The following is a 14,138-nucleotide window of genomic DNA, read 5'->3' as shown; positions in this document are numbered from 1 at the left end:
GTGGCACATGTAAAGGACTGGCCTTAAATAGGAGGAGAGACACTTTACTTTCTGAATCTGGGGAAAAGGAGCTAAGGCTGAGTGTAAACATTCACAGGTTTGTAGTTAAGGGTAGAGACAGGATTTTGAGAGTCCATATTCAACACTAAGAAAGAAGAAACCACTGTTTTTAATGACTGAATAGAGGCAGAAGATGAGAAAAGGGAAAGAATTAGGAATGTTTCCCAGATTTTTGGTTATTGAGCATTAAGGTAGATGGCAGAAAGAGAGAAGGTTGGAAGAAAAGCAAGTTTGAGGAGGAAGGTCAAGGAAGAGGGCAGGAGTTGAGAGATGATATGATCAGAATTGGCTAATGAGTTTGAGGTGACCATGGTCATCCTAGTGGAGATATTCATGTCAGTCTTTAACACAAGAGGGAGCCTGGAGCAGCAACGGTTTTGGAAGCACATCAGTTCAGAAATGAAAATAATCGAGGGAGCTCTGGGGACCTAGATAGCAAAAACTAATAGTCAGCCTCATCAAGACACTGCTACCAGGATGAATCATCTCAAATTCATATTCCAAAAAGAGCACACCTGATTGGTCTAGCTGGAGCAACGTGCTCACTCCTTCACTAGGGGAGGGTAGGCATCTTGGCGAATGGTTCCACCAAGGTTATATCCAACCAAAGAAGGAGTGATGCATACAGAAAACCAGAAGAAGGGGGAATGAAAGCTGGTCAGGAACATTCAGGGGTATCTCCTTCAGGAGCCATCAGTATATGTGGCAATCGAAGCTGTGGAGATGGACAAGATCCCATGAATTGTGTAGGCAGAGTGAGGAAATAGAGGCAGAGGAGGAGGAGCAGAAAAAGTTTATTTCCTGATGTTTTCTGCACTCCCCTGAGGTCCCTCACAGCTCTCTCAGATGCTGGGACTGGGAGCTTCAAGAACTGTTTCTCCATAGGAGCTGAAAGGGACACTGAGAATCACAGCTGTGTTTTCTTCCTCAGAAGAGTCTAGATTTTATCAATCATTTTGTGCCACCTGGTGTTCTTCTGTGATGTTGCCCACCAGTCTAGGGCCTAATTTTGTCCTATATCCCAGTGGGCCTGGTGCCCTTCCCTTTCAGGCAATTGGTAAGCACCCCAGGAGATGTCGAGGTCCCCTTTAGTTACTCCCAGCCACCTCCAGTCTCTCTCTCTCTCTCTCTCTCTCTCTCTCACACACACACACACACACACACACTTATTCATCTCATCTGCAGAGCATTTATACCTACATTGTTTTGCACTGATTGGGGAAGACACATCCAATCAAAGGAGGTAAAGCCTTTACGGGAAGACACTTTATGGGAGGGCAAACCAGTCCATCTAGGTCTCAAGGAAATAAGGAAAGAGATGGGGTGGGAGACAAAATAGCTTGATCCCTTGGCTTCTTCCACTAGGCATTATCTCTTCCCTTCTTCTACTTTAGAGTTATTTCTGAAAAATTAACCACTGGATTAAGAGCACCCACACCCAGACTCATTATATTCCTATTATCTCAGGAAGGATTTACCGGGCAGCTAACTGCTGGTGCGCAGCCCAGTGCAAATCGCCACATGGGTAGGGAAGGAGGGAGACAGAAGAGAGAAGATCACAGGGTTGTCAGGCCTGGCACAGTATTGTTCCCCATGGTTTGGATTTTAGTGACCACAGTGCGGCTAGACATTGAAAGAAAGAGCTTTCTTTATTTTATTATTTTATTATTTTTTTATTAAGTTTATTGGGGTAACATTGGTTAATACAATTATATAATTTTCAGGTGTACATTATAATTTGACATCTATATATTCTATGAAAGAGCTTTCTTTAAATGCTGCCCCTGGCTGACTTCTGCCTTGGCTTGTGCTGAGTTAAATCTGCCTCAATCTTATTCATGTGTGCTGTTGATAAACCATGTCTCTCCCATTCCATAATATCTATAGGTGAAATTATTTTTTTCCACTCTTTAATCCACTCCCCCCCCCACTTCCACCCCTGACATACGGATGTTGCCGTTTCCCCTTAAGAACTGGGTGTGCACCCAGGGCCTGGCCACCCGGAGTATAGTCCGTGGCTCCACCTGGGGCGCAAACCCAGGACCTTCTGCATGTAAAGCGGACGTGCTAACCACTACACTATGGAGCCACCCCTATAGGTGAATTTTTGAACCATTATCTAGGATTTAGCACTTGTCCCTGGTAAATATCATCTTAGTGGATTTAGCCTTTCTCTCTGGACTCTCATGACTTCTTATGTGGCCATAAACAACCACACATCACATTAACTCTCCCTCCCAGCCTCGCATTATTGACAATGTATTAAACTGGTCTTCTATGTGCTCACTTAGGACAGAAAAAGAGAGACTTGGGACCACCTCCTGGCTCACCTAAACTCCGAACTAGCCTCCCTATGAAGTCAATTGTATCCAATCAACATTTTAAAGCCCCTCTTCTGGACAGAGAATGTGAAATGAAGTCAAGGAGGATCTTTTGTCTTTACCCCTCTTCTTTATAAAGTCACTGTTCTACTATCCTCTGCTCAGGACATATCCCACTCAATTCTTCCTGATGCAAACATAGCCTCAAACCCCCTCACTTTTCTTGGGTTTTATTAGGTTTCCTGAGCTTACTCTTCTCCGTCCTACTCTCATCCTTTTAAATAGACTTTGCTCGCTCAATCAGGACTGTGCTCTGGAGCCCACCCTCTCCTTCCCCCACACTCATCTTTTCTCTATCCCTCTCATTGAGGCTGCTGCACCTCCTTGATGGAACACTTTGTTTGGATTCAGCATCCCAGCCTGAACTTCCAGGACACAACTTGAGGAATCTGACTTCTAGCTCCTCTCACAGCAGCTCAGGTGAAAGTCCATCTGCATCATCTGCCTCTACCACAGTCCTGTGGCTGGACTCTAGGTTTCCCATTGTTGGCAAGAATCTCTCAGACTTTCTCACTCCTTCTCAACATCAGATGTGACCAGGTAGCAACTAGTATAGCCATAGATGCCTGTCAGAACATCAGAGCAGAAGGGAGACTTGTCCAAGGTCAGGCTACAGAACATGGGTGCTCTTCAGAATAATGCCTCTATCAAAATATTCTTTAAACAAAACAAAATCCTCCTCATGACCCACCTCACCCAGTATAGCTTCCTCTGCCTAACGATCCAGCTCCATCTCACCACCAAACAGATTTCTCAGGGAGTAATTAAAGCTATCTGCTCACAAAGCTGCTTTCTCTCTCTGCCCTGTCTCACCAGATCATATCAGCCCTGTGTCTCTACTCATGTTGTCATCCTTCCTTTTTTGCTTCCTTTTACATCTTCTCTTCCAGGATCCATCCCCATGGATGCTTCCTCCCCTAGGACTGCCAGGTTCTCCCTTCTTGCACTATTGAGTCAGAACCACACAATCCTATATGAAATTGCTCAATGGGTGTGAAATGGAGAAATGGCATTTTGAATAAATGCCTTGTCTACCCAAGTGAATGATACATTTGTAATTTTTGTTTATGAAACATTCAAATACGTACTTCAGATGAAAGTTCAAAAATTTAGGAGTGAAATATCATGTTGAATGCAACTTACTTTCAAATGTTTTTTTTTAATCATATACATAAAAATGTGTATATATGTATATAATACATATGTATATGTGTAGAGTGTGCATGTGTGTACATATACAGAGAAAAAATCTGAGAGACAGTGTAGGTCCTGCAAAAAGCAAATACCAAGACAGAATTAAATGTGCAAGGATTTTATCTGGAGAAAAGTCTATGTGAGAAAATGGGGAGAAAAGATTGGGAACACTATCAGACTACAGTGCATGTCTGACACTGAGTGAAAGAAAGAAGGAAGAAAATTTGGGTAGAAGTATCCTGGACTGCCATATAAGGAAATGACAGCCTAAGGAAAGTTTGTCAAGAGTCCCTGAGCCAAAATCTATCAAAAAGAGTTCCATGTCTCCAAGGAACAGGTTTGCCTTAATAACCCTACTGCTCTCAGTTATGGGCTGGGATCAGTGCATTCAAGTGACCTTGGAGCAAACATGGTAATGTATTTCAGAGTACAACAGTTTGGTCATTATTGTTGATTATACCCTCTGTAGTTGAAGGTCTGCAAGGAGCATTCTCATGGCTGCCACAGAGAGAAATAGTGATTACCGAATCTAGATATATGTGTTCATTATACTATACTTTCAATTTTTCTGTAAATTTGGGATTTCTCTTAATAAAATGTTGAGAGAAAGAAACTTTTTTTTAGTACTTACTACTTGCTAGTCTGAGACACCAAAATTCTGCATTAAAGAGTTTACTAGAAATTATTCTCCTCTCAAGAGGAAAGCAAAAAAAAAAAATTGTCTCGGACCTTAATGTTAAGTAAGAGATATATTTAAAACCCCTTTAGGGTATTCATAACCACAAACTAAACCTAATTTGGGATTGCAGCCTAAATTCTACTTGTGTAGTAGGAAGAACCTCAAGTAAAAAATTTAGTTTAGAGTACTCCTGAATTTGTAGCACTCTCCATTCACCCCAGCTCCTAGAAGAAAAATACATGCAAATATTACAATGAGAAACTCACATTTAATATAGTCCTCAAAAAAATCCCACAAGAAAACAATCCAGAAATGAAGGACAGCTTTAGTGAAAACCCACGAAACACAATAAGACACCATGAGCCAAATCCAAAAAAAACAGCAAACAGTCAAATCAGACCCACAAAGACTTCAGATATGTAATCAGACACAGTTTATAAAATAAGTATGCTTTAAGCCTAAAATAATGTTTTTAAATAATAAAAATATAAGTAAGGAGCAATAAACTATAAATATCAAAGTATATTTGAAAAGGAACCAAATATAACATAAAAGTGAGAAATATGCAAATTAAAATTAAAATTGAGTTGGTAAGCTTAATAACAGATTAAACTAAGCCAAAGAGAGAATTATAAACTAGAAGATAAATATGAGGGGAAAAATTGTAATAAAGCACAAAGAGATAAAAAGAACACATGGTGTTGGTCAATAAACATGGAGAACCTAGCAAAAAGGTCTAACCTACACTTGATCAGAATAAAGAGAGAGAAGAACATGGAAGAGAGACAATCTGAGGAAATTATCTAATTATTAATTAGTGGGAATTTTCATAACTGATGAAAGACAACAATCCTTAGAATCAAAAATGTGATAAATTCTAAGTGGGCTAAATGAAAAAGAAATCCACATCTTACCACATAACAAGCCTGCAGAACAGAAAAAAGGTGATCGCCAATAAAGGAAGAAAATTAGACTAATGACTTTCTTATCAGCAGTAACAGCGAAGCTAGAGGATATAGATTAATATCTTCAAAGTCTAAGAGAAAATAGCTATCAACCTAGATTTGTGTACTCTGAGAAATTGTCTTTCAAGAATGAGGAGGGAATAAAGACATTTTCAGACAAACGAAAGCTGAGAGTTTGTCACCAGCAGATTCTAACTGAAGAAAAGTCTAAAGAATACACTTCAAAACTAAGGAAAGTAGATCCCAGAAGGAAGGTCTTAGTTGCATTAGTGAGTAGAGAAAGTGGCAAATACATGGGTAAATGTAAATAAACATTAACTGTCTAAAATAACAATCATAATATCTTGTGGAATTTTATTTTTTAATTTACTTTAACTCTAAACTTTGATATATAAAGTATACATGTTAAAATTTCTAGGTAGTCACTTAAAAATTTATTTAATAACTTAAACTTATAGGCAAAAAAAAATGGAATGAGAGAAAATATTCAATCAATTCAAAAGAAAGCAAGAAAGGAAAGAAAAAGAAATATAGGAAAGGTGAGGAAAGCCACCCTTTACAGAAATAGAAAGTAGAAACCACAAAACAAAATGGAAGAAAGTAAAATTTAAGTAAAAACAAAGCACTTGTTATGTAAGTGCAGAAAACAAGCGCTCCAGGTATTTCCCCACTCCACCCCCAAAATACATCATCCATTCTAACCAGGGTTCTCGTGTAGATGCCAAGATTTCATTTGTGCATGCATGGAAAGAAGTTGCATTCCACCTCCACCCCAAGCAGAGTGAGCCTCTCTCTCCTAAGAACCCACACCGGCCTCTCTTGATGATTACAATTTCTGTAATAAGTCCTGGGGCACCAAGTTCTTTAGACAAGATGATTTTTTTTTTCATTTAACCCTCATAACACAGCCTCCATAAACAGGAATTATCATTTTACCAAAGGGCAAATTGATGCTCAGAGAGGTAAAGACAGTTGCCCGAGATGACTCAGCCAGGACTTGCTCAGGTCAGTCTGACCACAACACCATTCTTTCTACTTTGCCACTGTGTTGGAACCAGCTGGGTATGACTCTGTCTCCCTCTAAACTGAGTGCTCCTTGAAGGCAGGAATGGGGTTTGGTTCATCCCCATATCACCAAAAGACTCTGCATGGTACTCAGGAATATTTGTTGAGAAGACCCCAAAGACAATCATCTAGTCTGACCTTTTCATTTTATAGATAAGAAACCGAGGCTCGCTCAGGAGGAGGAAAGGGACCTCTCAGGGACACGCAGCAAATTAGTACAGGTGCTGAGTTAGAACTCAGATCTTCTGATTCTGAGGCCAGAGTTAGGCCCCAGAACCCAGAATAAATTTTTTTCTCCTCCCTGGGGCCATACCCTCACTTGTAGTTGCTAATTTATTTACCCACTGATCCTATTGTATACATGTGCCCTGTACCTTAAATCAGAAACAGGCTCAAGGGCCTGAGAGCGCTGTCTAACCCTACCACCCTGCTTCCTCCGCTAGAGGAAACCACTGCAGGAAGTAACTCAGCCAGCTTGCCCAGGTAGATCTGGGCTGGGGGCTGAACCTACAGGCCAAAGGTTAGGGGGCCTGCTTTGGGGCACTAGAGAATAAACAGATCAGAAACAGCTATGGGAAGGGGCTTGGTTATGATTTAGAGAGGCAGCTACAGAGCCAAGAGCTAAAGATGAGTAAGAGATAGCCAGACAAAGAGAGGGTGTGGGAAGGGTATTTCAAGTAGAGAGAACAGCAAAAACAAAGACCTAGAGGTAGAAGAGTAAAGAGGATATTCCAAAGTTGCAAGTTCAGGATAGCTGTAATGAAGGTGCCATGAGATGCAGGGTTTAAGAGTAGAAGAGAAGGAAAGAGAATGCAGGGCTGAGCAAGGCCAGAAACCTTTCCCATATAAGGAAGAGAATGGCACTGGGCACTTCAGGTGGCAAGAGTGGAATGAGCAAATAACAGGAGAGGGAACTATTTGAATCATGGCACTGCCCTATCAAGAAGTTACCAAAGGAATTGCACCTCTTACCCTTGGGATGAGAACCAAACTCTTTGCCATCTAGGCCTGGCACAAGCTGGTTCCTATGGGTCACTCTGATGTTCTATTCCCACCTGTACCCTGCAGTTTCCTCTTTATCTCTTGCTCATCATGCCCAAGACAACTTCGGCAGTGCTGCTGTGCTGTTCTCTATTTCTGGAATGTTCTCACCAGCTCAAATGTCACTTATTCCAGGAAATTTTCAATGACTCACCCTTGCAACATCTCTCTCTCTATTCTCTGTCCCAAGGTCCCCAATGTTGGCCTCCACCATAGCTCAGGTTACACGGCTTTATAATTATATAACAAGGGCGTAAGTGCTATCTTTTAGTCATCTACAATTTGAGCTAATTGGCTTAGGAAGAAGGAAGAGTTGTTCTCAGGAAAAGAATTGTTTTTGTTGTTGTTGGAGAAAGACCATAAGAGGTATATTTTGCTAAAATTCCTCTGGCCATAGGTTAGATATGAGCCAGCGGACAAAGCCACTTTAAATCTCTGTGTAAGATGTTTACTTCCCAGAAATCTGCTATCTCTGTGTACCACTCTCTCCTTCCCTCCCCTTCCTAATCCTCACTCAGGCAGCTAGACGCGAAGCTCTTTGTAAAGAGTTAAATTCTTCTTTTGGGGTTTCAAAAGCCAAGACCTTGAGTTGTGAAAACCCAAGATCTTGAACTTCAAAAAAGATGGAGCATAAACTCTGTGAAAGAGAAAAGGTGGTGAAGAAAAAAATGAAGACTGACTAGTCCCTGAGAAAGATCCTTGTGTTACCTATGATGGGAACTCAGAGAGCAAAAAAGGAAACACCAAAATTCTGACCTGCAGGGTCAAGCCCAGGAAAGCAGCATAGCCCATGTGACTCTGGAAAAGTGGCAAAGAAGGGGCTGCGTGGTGCTTCTAGGCTGATGGGTCTTAACAGCCTAACAGCACGGGAGCAAATGAGTGTTTTGTGCACCCGAATGAGATTCAGGAGCGGCTGGGAGGGAGTTGGACCCAGAGAGACTTTGTGGATGGAAATGAGAGAAGACACAGTGATCACCTCCCATGAATCGATGATAAGCGTGAGACAGAACCATGTACAGCTCTGGGCATGCCTCTGAGAACAGACACCCCATACCCTAGCCTCACCAGTATTGAGATGACTCCAAGAACTTGACACATACCTGGCAAAAGGAGTGACTAAGATACATTTCTGCCACCTGCAGGAAGGGTGCTAGGAAAAGTAAATAAGTTTAAATGTAGAGAAATAACATTTCATTTCTTGTAGCAGCCAGCCTCAATTCACCTCAGCTTAGCCTCTTTCAGATGCCTCCAAGCCCAGCACAAGTGGTAATTATCTGCAGATCACTTTGTAGCTCATATCAAGTGGCCCTGAGCAAGGCACAGGCAGCAACTGACCTTGGACTGCACCAGAGCCCTCCCTAGCCCCCACCCGCCGGCACCAAGAGGCTCCAGAACCAACACACCAGGTGGCTGGCTTCAGACTACAGCAGTGCACCACCCAAGTAGCACCACAAATGACATACCCAAAGGATGGACTCAGCAAGCACCTGAACACAGCTGAAGAAAACATCACTTTGTGGAGGCAGCTCTTGCACAACAGTTTGTCTGCTAAAGCCAGGACTGGTCTTACAGCCAGTCAGGCCAAGGATCAATCCCACCCACTGACATGCCAACAGCCATCAAGGCTCAACTACAACAAGAGTGTACATACAACCCACACAAGGGACACACCTGGAGTACCTGACTCAGATGACCAGGGAGAATGTGCTACTGGCCTCATAAGACACACACTACATAAGGCCACTCTGCCAAGACTGGGAGACATTGTAGATCTACCTAATAATATAGGGAAACAAACACAGGGAGGCAACTAAAATAAAGAGACAAAGAAACATGTCCCAAGTGAAAGAACAGGACAAAACTCCAGAAAAACAACTAAACAAAATGGGGACAAGCAATCTACTAGATGCAGAGTTCAAAACACTGATTATAAGGATGATCAATGAGCATTGAGGAAGAGGAGATGAATTCAGTGAGATGAGAAACATAGAAAATATTAAAAAAATAACCAGTTGGAAATGAAGAATACAATAACTGAAATGAAGAGTACATCAGGGGGATGAAGTCTGGATGAAGCAGAAGGTCGGATCAGCAATCTGGAAGACAAGGTAGCAGGAAACACCCAATCAGAACAGCAAAAAGAAAAAAGAATTTTTAAAAGAGAATAGTTTAAGGGACCTCTGGGTCAACATCAAGCATAACTACATTTGCATTATAGGGGTACCAGAAGGAGATGAGAGAAAGTAAGTGATTGAAAACCTATTTGAAGAAATAATGATGGAAAACTTCCCTAACCTGGCAAAGGAAATAGACATACAAGTCCAGGAAGTGCAGAGCGTCCCAAAGAAGATGAACCCAAATAGGCCCACACCAAGACACATCATAATTAAAATGCCAAAGGTTAAAGACAAAGAGAGAATCTGAAAAGCACCAAGAGAAAAGCAGTTATGTACAAGAGAGTTCCCATAAGACTGTCAGCTGATTTCTCAACAGAAACTTTGCAGGCCAGAAGGGACTGGCAGGAAATATTCAAAGTGATAAAAAAGCAAGGACTCGCAACCAAGATTACTTTATCTGGCAAGGCTATCATTTAGAATTAAAAGACAGATAAAGAGCTTCCTAGACAACAAAAAAAAAAAAAAAAAAGCCAAAGGAGTTCATCACCACCAAACCAGTATTATAAGAAATGTTAAAGGGACTTCTTTATGAAGAAAAGAAAAAGAAAAAATATGAATTAGAAAATATCACAAAGAAAAAAAATTCTCACTGACAAAGGTAAACACATAATAAAAGCAGTGGATCAACCAACATTAAAGCTAATATAAAGGATGAAAGGCAAAAGCAGGATGAGCACGTGTATTTACACTAGTAAGTTAAGGGATACGCACAAACACACACACACAAATTAAAAAATAATGACAAAAACATAAACATGGAGGGAGTGAGTAAAAATGGTAGTGATTATAGGATGTGTTCAAATTTAAGTAACTATCAACTTAGACTGCTATAAACATAGCATGGCGTATATGAAGTACATGGTAACCACAAACCAAAAATATATGAGATACATAAGAAATAAAGAGAAAGGAATCCAAACACGACACTACAGAGAGTCAACAACATACAAGAGAAGAGAGCAAGAGAATAAGGAAAGAACAGAGAACTACAAAAACATTCAGAAATCCATTAACACAATGGCAATGACTACACTTATCAATAATTACTTTAAATGTGACTGGATCAAGTGCTCTGAACAAAGATGAATGGATAAAGATGTGATACATATATACAATGGAATATTACTCAGCTATAAAAAATAATGAAGTGTTACCATTTGCAACGACAAAGATGGACCTAGAGCATATTGTGCTAAGTGAAATAAGTTGGACAGAGAAAGACAAAAACATATGATTTCACTTCTATATGGAATCTGAAGAACAAAATAAATAAAACAGAAAGTGACTCAAGATACAGAGAACAAACTGGTGTTTGCCAGATGGGAGAGGAGTTGGAGGACTCGGTGAAGAGATCAAGAAGTACAAATTGGCAGTTACAAAATAGTTGTGGGGATGCAAAGTACAGCTTAGGGAATATAGTCAATAATATTGTAATAACTATACATGGTATCAGGTGGATGCAAGACATATTCGAGGGAATCACATTGTACATTATATAAATGACTAACCGCTATGTCATACACCTGAAACTAATACAATAATCAATGTCAACTGTAATTGAAATTTTTTTAAATTTAAAAAAAAAAAGAGAGAAAGGAAAGTACTGCCAGACAGTGGCTGGAGTTGGAGTCATCTCGAAGTCTTTCTCACTCACCTGTCACTCATATGTCACCTGCACTTCATCTGAGGCTATTGGCCAGAACACCTGCCCATGGCCTCTCCATGTGGCTTGAGCTTCCTCACAGCATAGCAGCTAGGTTCCAAAAGGAAGCTTCGAGAAAGAGCCTGACAGAAGCTCCAAACACTTGTGTGATCCAGTCTCAGGCGTCAAGCAGCAACACCTTCATCTTATCCTGTTTATTAAAAGCAAATCATACTATCCAGCCCATAGTCAAGGGGAGGGGAATTAGACTCCACCCCTTGATAGGAAGAGTATTAAAGAATTTGTAGACATATTTAAAACCACCACAAAGACCAAAAGGTCCCCAGGATAAACACAAGCCCCTGAGAATCTCTGAAATATTGCAAGGGTCATGCTAGTTTTCCCATCATGTGTGCAAATGAGTCCCAGATGATTCTATTTGAGTAGCAAAGGGCGGGGTGACCTCAGAGCCTAGAAGACTTTGTATAATCCAGGTCAGCAATACCAGTTCACCTGTCTGACATCCACAGTAGACAGTAAACTCTCCATCCTCTATCCTGGGCATTGGACTGCATTGGTGAATAAGAAATCCAGGGCAATAAGAAGGGTTCAGGGTTACAGTTCCAATGGTACATGATTGCTTAAAATCTGATAAATGTGTAACATTTGTGATGTTCAATGGACCATTGCTACAAGAGATGGTACAGCAATTTGCAGACTTTGGAATGAGCATCTGAAACTGACTTTGGGACTGACAAAGACTTTGCCCGAAGGTGGGTGATTGTTCCTCCATGATCAAAACTCCCAAATTAAACCAGGCAATTAAAATCAGCACAGATAGATTGAAAAATGAATCCCTCCATGCCATGGTTAGTGTCTAAAAAAACACAATCAGACCATATGTATGGCAAGCATATCTGTGAATGGGTGAGGACAAGAGAAGGGCAGAAGATGTGAATCAGGTTCTGCTAAAAGAAGACCCTTCCCCCAAAGAAAAAAGCATGGGGCTTGCAGGCTCCAGCTGCCTCTGAGGGCCCTCCCTTGGGAAGACGCTGAGGCTCTGGGCAGTAAATCACTTATCCCCTTCCCTGCAGCATGTACTGGGGAGGAGGAATTACTTCTGCTTATGTCCTTAAGCCCTAGGACATAAAGACACAGTGGTCTCTTCTTATTCACAGATTCACTTTCCGTGGTTTCAGTTACCACAGACAACAGTAGTCTGAAACTATTAAATGAAAAGTTCCAGAAATAAACCATTCATAAGCTTTAAATTGCGTGCGGTCTGAGTACTTGATGAAATCAATTTTGCACCATCCCATTGTGTCCTGCCGGGAACATGAAACAGCCCTTTGTCCAACATATTCACATTATTCATAGAGTACAATAAGACATTTACATAACAGTATACTGTTATAATTGTTCTATTTTATTATTAGTTATTGTTCTTAATGTCTTACTGTGCCTAATTTATAAATTACACTTTATCATAGGTGTGTATCATAAGAAAAAACAGTATGTAGAGCGTTCAGGACTATCCGTGGTTTCAGGCATCCAGTGGGTGTCTTGGAACGTATCCAAGACATGGATAAAGGGAGACTAATGTGTTATTCACCCTCTGCACCTTTGCTCTTTTCTATCTATGGGCTCACCTTTTCCCTCTCTTTCTCTCCTGATAAATGACAGCAACGGGCAATGAGTAATGAGGGAGGCCAGGAACTGCACAGAGATTTTATAAAGACTGTGGACTGACTTTTGGACAGGAAAGTGATTGGGGGAGAAGAGAGCAGGGAAAGTGCCTCAAAGCTTATACCAAGGCAGAACTCAAAGTCAGGGTCTCCCTCTGGCCATGGTAGAATATGGTGGAAGATATGCCCTAATTGTGAAAGGATGTCCGGGGAAAGGGGGAGCCTGAGCAGCAGGGACACTGAAACCTGCTCATTCTTCATATCACTTTGCACAGTTTTCTCATAATCTCGGAGGCGAGTGAAGCAGCAATAACCTGAAGCCATGAGCCTGAGCAGCGAAGCCATCTGAGGTCAAGTTCATGTATTCAACAGACACCCACTAAGCTACTACTGTGTGCTGGGCCCAGTACAGAGGGCTGAGGACATAGAGCTATCTCAGACATGGTTCCTGCCCTCCAGGAACTCACACATGAGTGGGGGAGAAAGACACAAAACAAATTAGGGCAGTCAAGTGTTTTCGGTGCTGGAACCACAGGAAGGAAAGCGGAGGAGGAATTCGTTCTAGCTGCGGGGGTGGAAAGAGAGGTAATGGAAGCCTTCTCAGAAGAGGAGTCACTAGAACTGAGCCTGGAAACATAAATAAGCATTCCTTAGCAGAGGAAGTAATATGGGTAGCCAAGGCCACAAAGGCAGGGGATAGCTGGCCAGCTGTTGGAGAACGCTGGGGCACTGGGCATGAGGGGAAGACTGAAGGAAGAGGCTAGAGAGGGGAGCCAGGCCCAGATCGTGCCCTCGAAGCCATGGAGAGCGCTGGAAGGTTTGAAGAGAATTGAGGCATTGCCAGCGAGGCCTACTCTGGCTATAACGTGGAGATTAATGTGAGGAAATGGGAGAGCAATGAGGAGGGCTGGTAAGAGGTGATGGAGGCTTACAGCAGAGCAGTGGCCGTAGAGGATCACCGGAGCAGGACTAGCAGCAACAAGACCAGGATGATCAGCAAGGCAGAAGCCAAAGGCCAGATGTCAGGTCCAGTGTCCCAGACTCTAGATCCAAGCTCCAGTTTCTTGTTCTCATTTGGAACAGGAAAGAGGAAGACATCTGGGAGACATTGGGCAGCAACAGATCAGGAGGTAGAAGCTGCAAGCAGGATGATTTCCTCTTCAAGCTGGGGATCTGCACTCAGCCCTGTGTGGTATTGACCCAGAGTAGGATGGCTGGAAGGAGCAAGGTGTCTGGGAAGGAGGAGGAA

The 14,138-nt window shown here is 41.8% G+C and overlaps 1 protein-coding gene across 2 annotated transcripts in view; it reads right to left on the bottom strand.

Annotated features, from left to right (window-relative positions):
• CYP4B1 (cytochrome P450 family 4 subfamily B member 1) overlaps nucleotides 1-14,138 on the bottom strand; it is a 51,778-nt gene that overhangs the window by 24,180 nt on the left and 13,460 nt on the right. The window contains exon 1 of one of the 2 annotated variants that reach the window (XM_039885364.1): nucleotides 7,317-7,626. The exons of the other annotated variant lie outside the window; for it this stretch is intronic. Coding sequence (XP_039741298.1) covers nucleotides 7,317-7,346 — 30 coding nt within the window. The 5' untranslated portion in view covers nucleotides 7,347-7,626. Of the gene's footprint in view, nucleotides 1-7,316; nucleotides 7,627-14,138 lie in introns of those variants that run through there. 2 annotated transcript variants of the gene reach the window in all.

The sequence above is a fragment of the Pteropus medius genome, unplaced genomic scaffold (genome assembly GCF_902729225.1).
Source record: "Pteropus medius unplaced genomic scaffold, Ma_sr-lr_union100, whole genome shotgun sequence".
Lineage (NCBI taxonomy): Eukaryota > Metazoa > Chordata > Mammalia > Chiroptera > Pteropodidae > Pteropus > Pteropus medius.
Note: the sequence above shows the minus strand (reverse complement) of the source record. Positions and strands in the feature narration are given on the sequence as shown.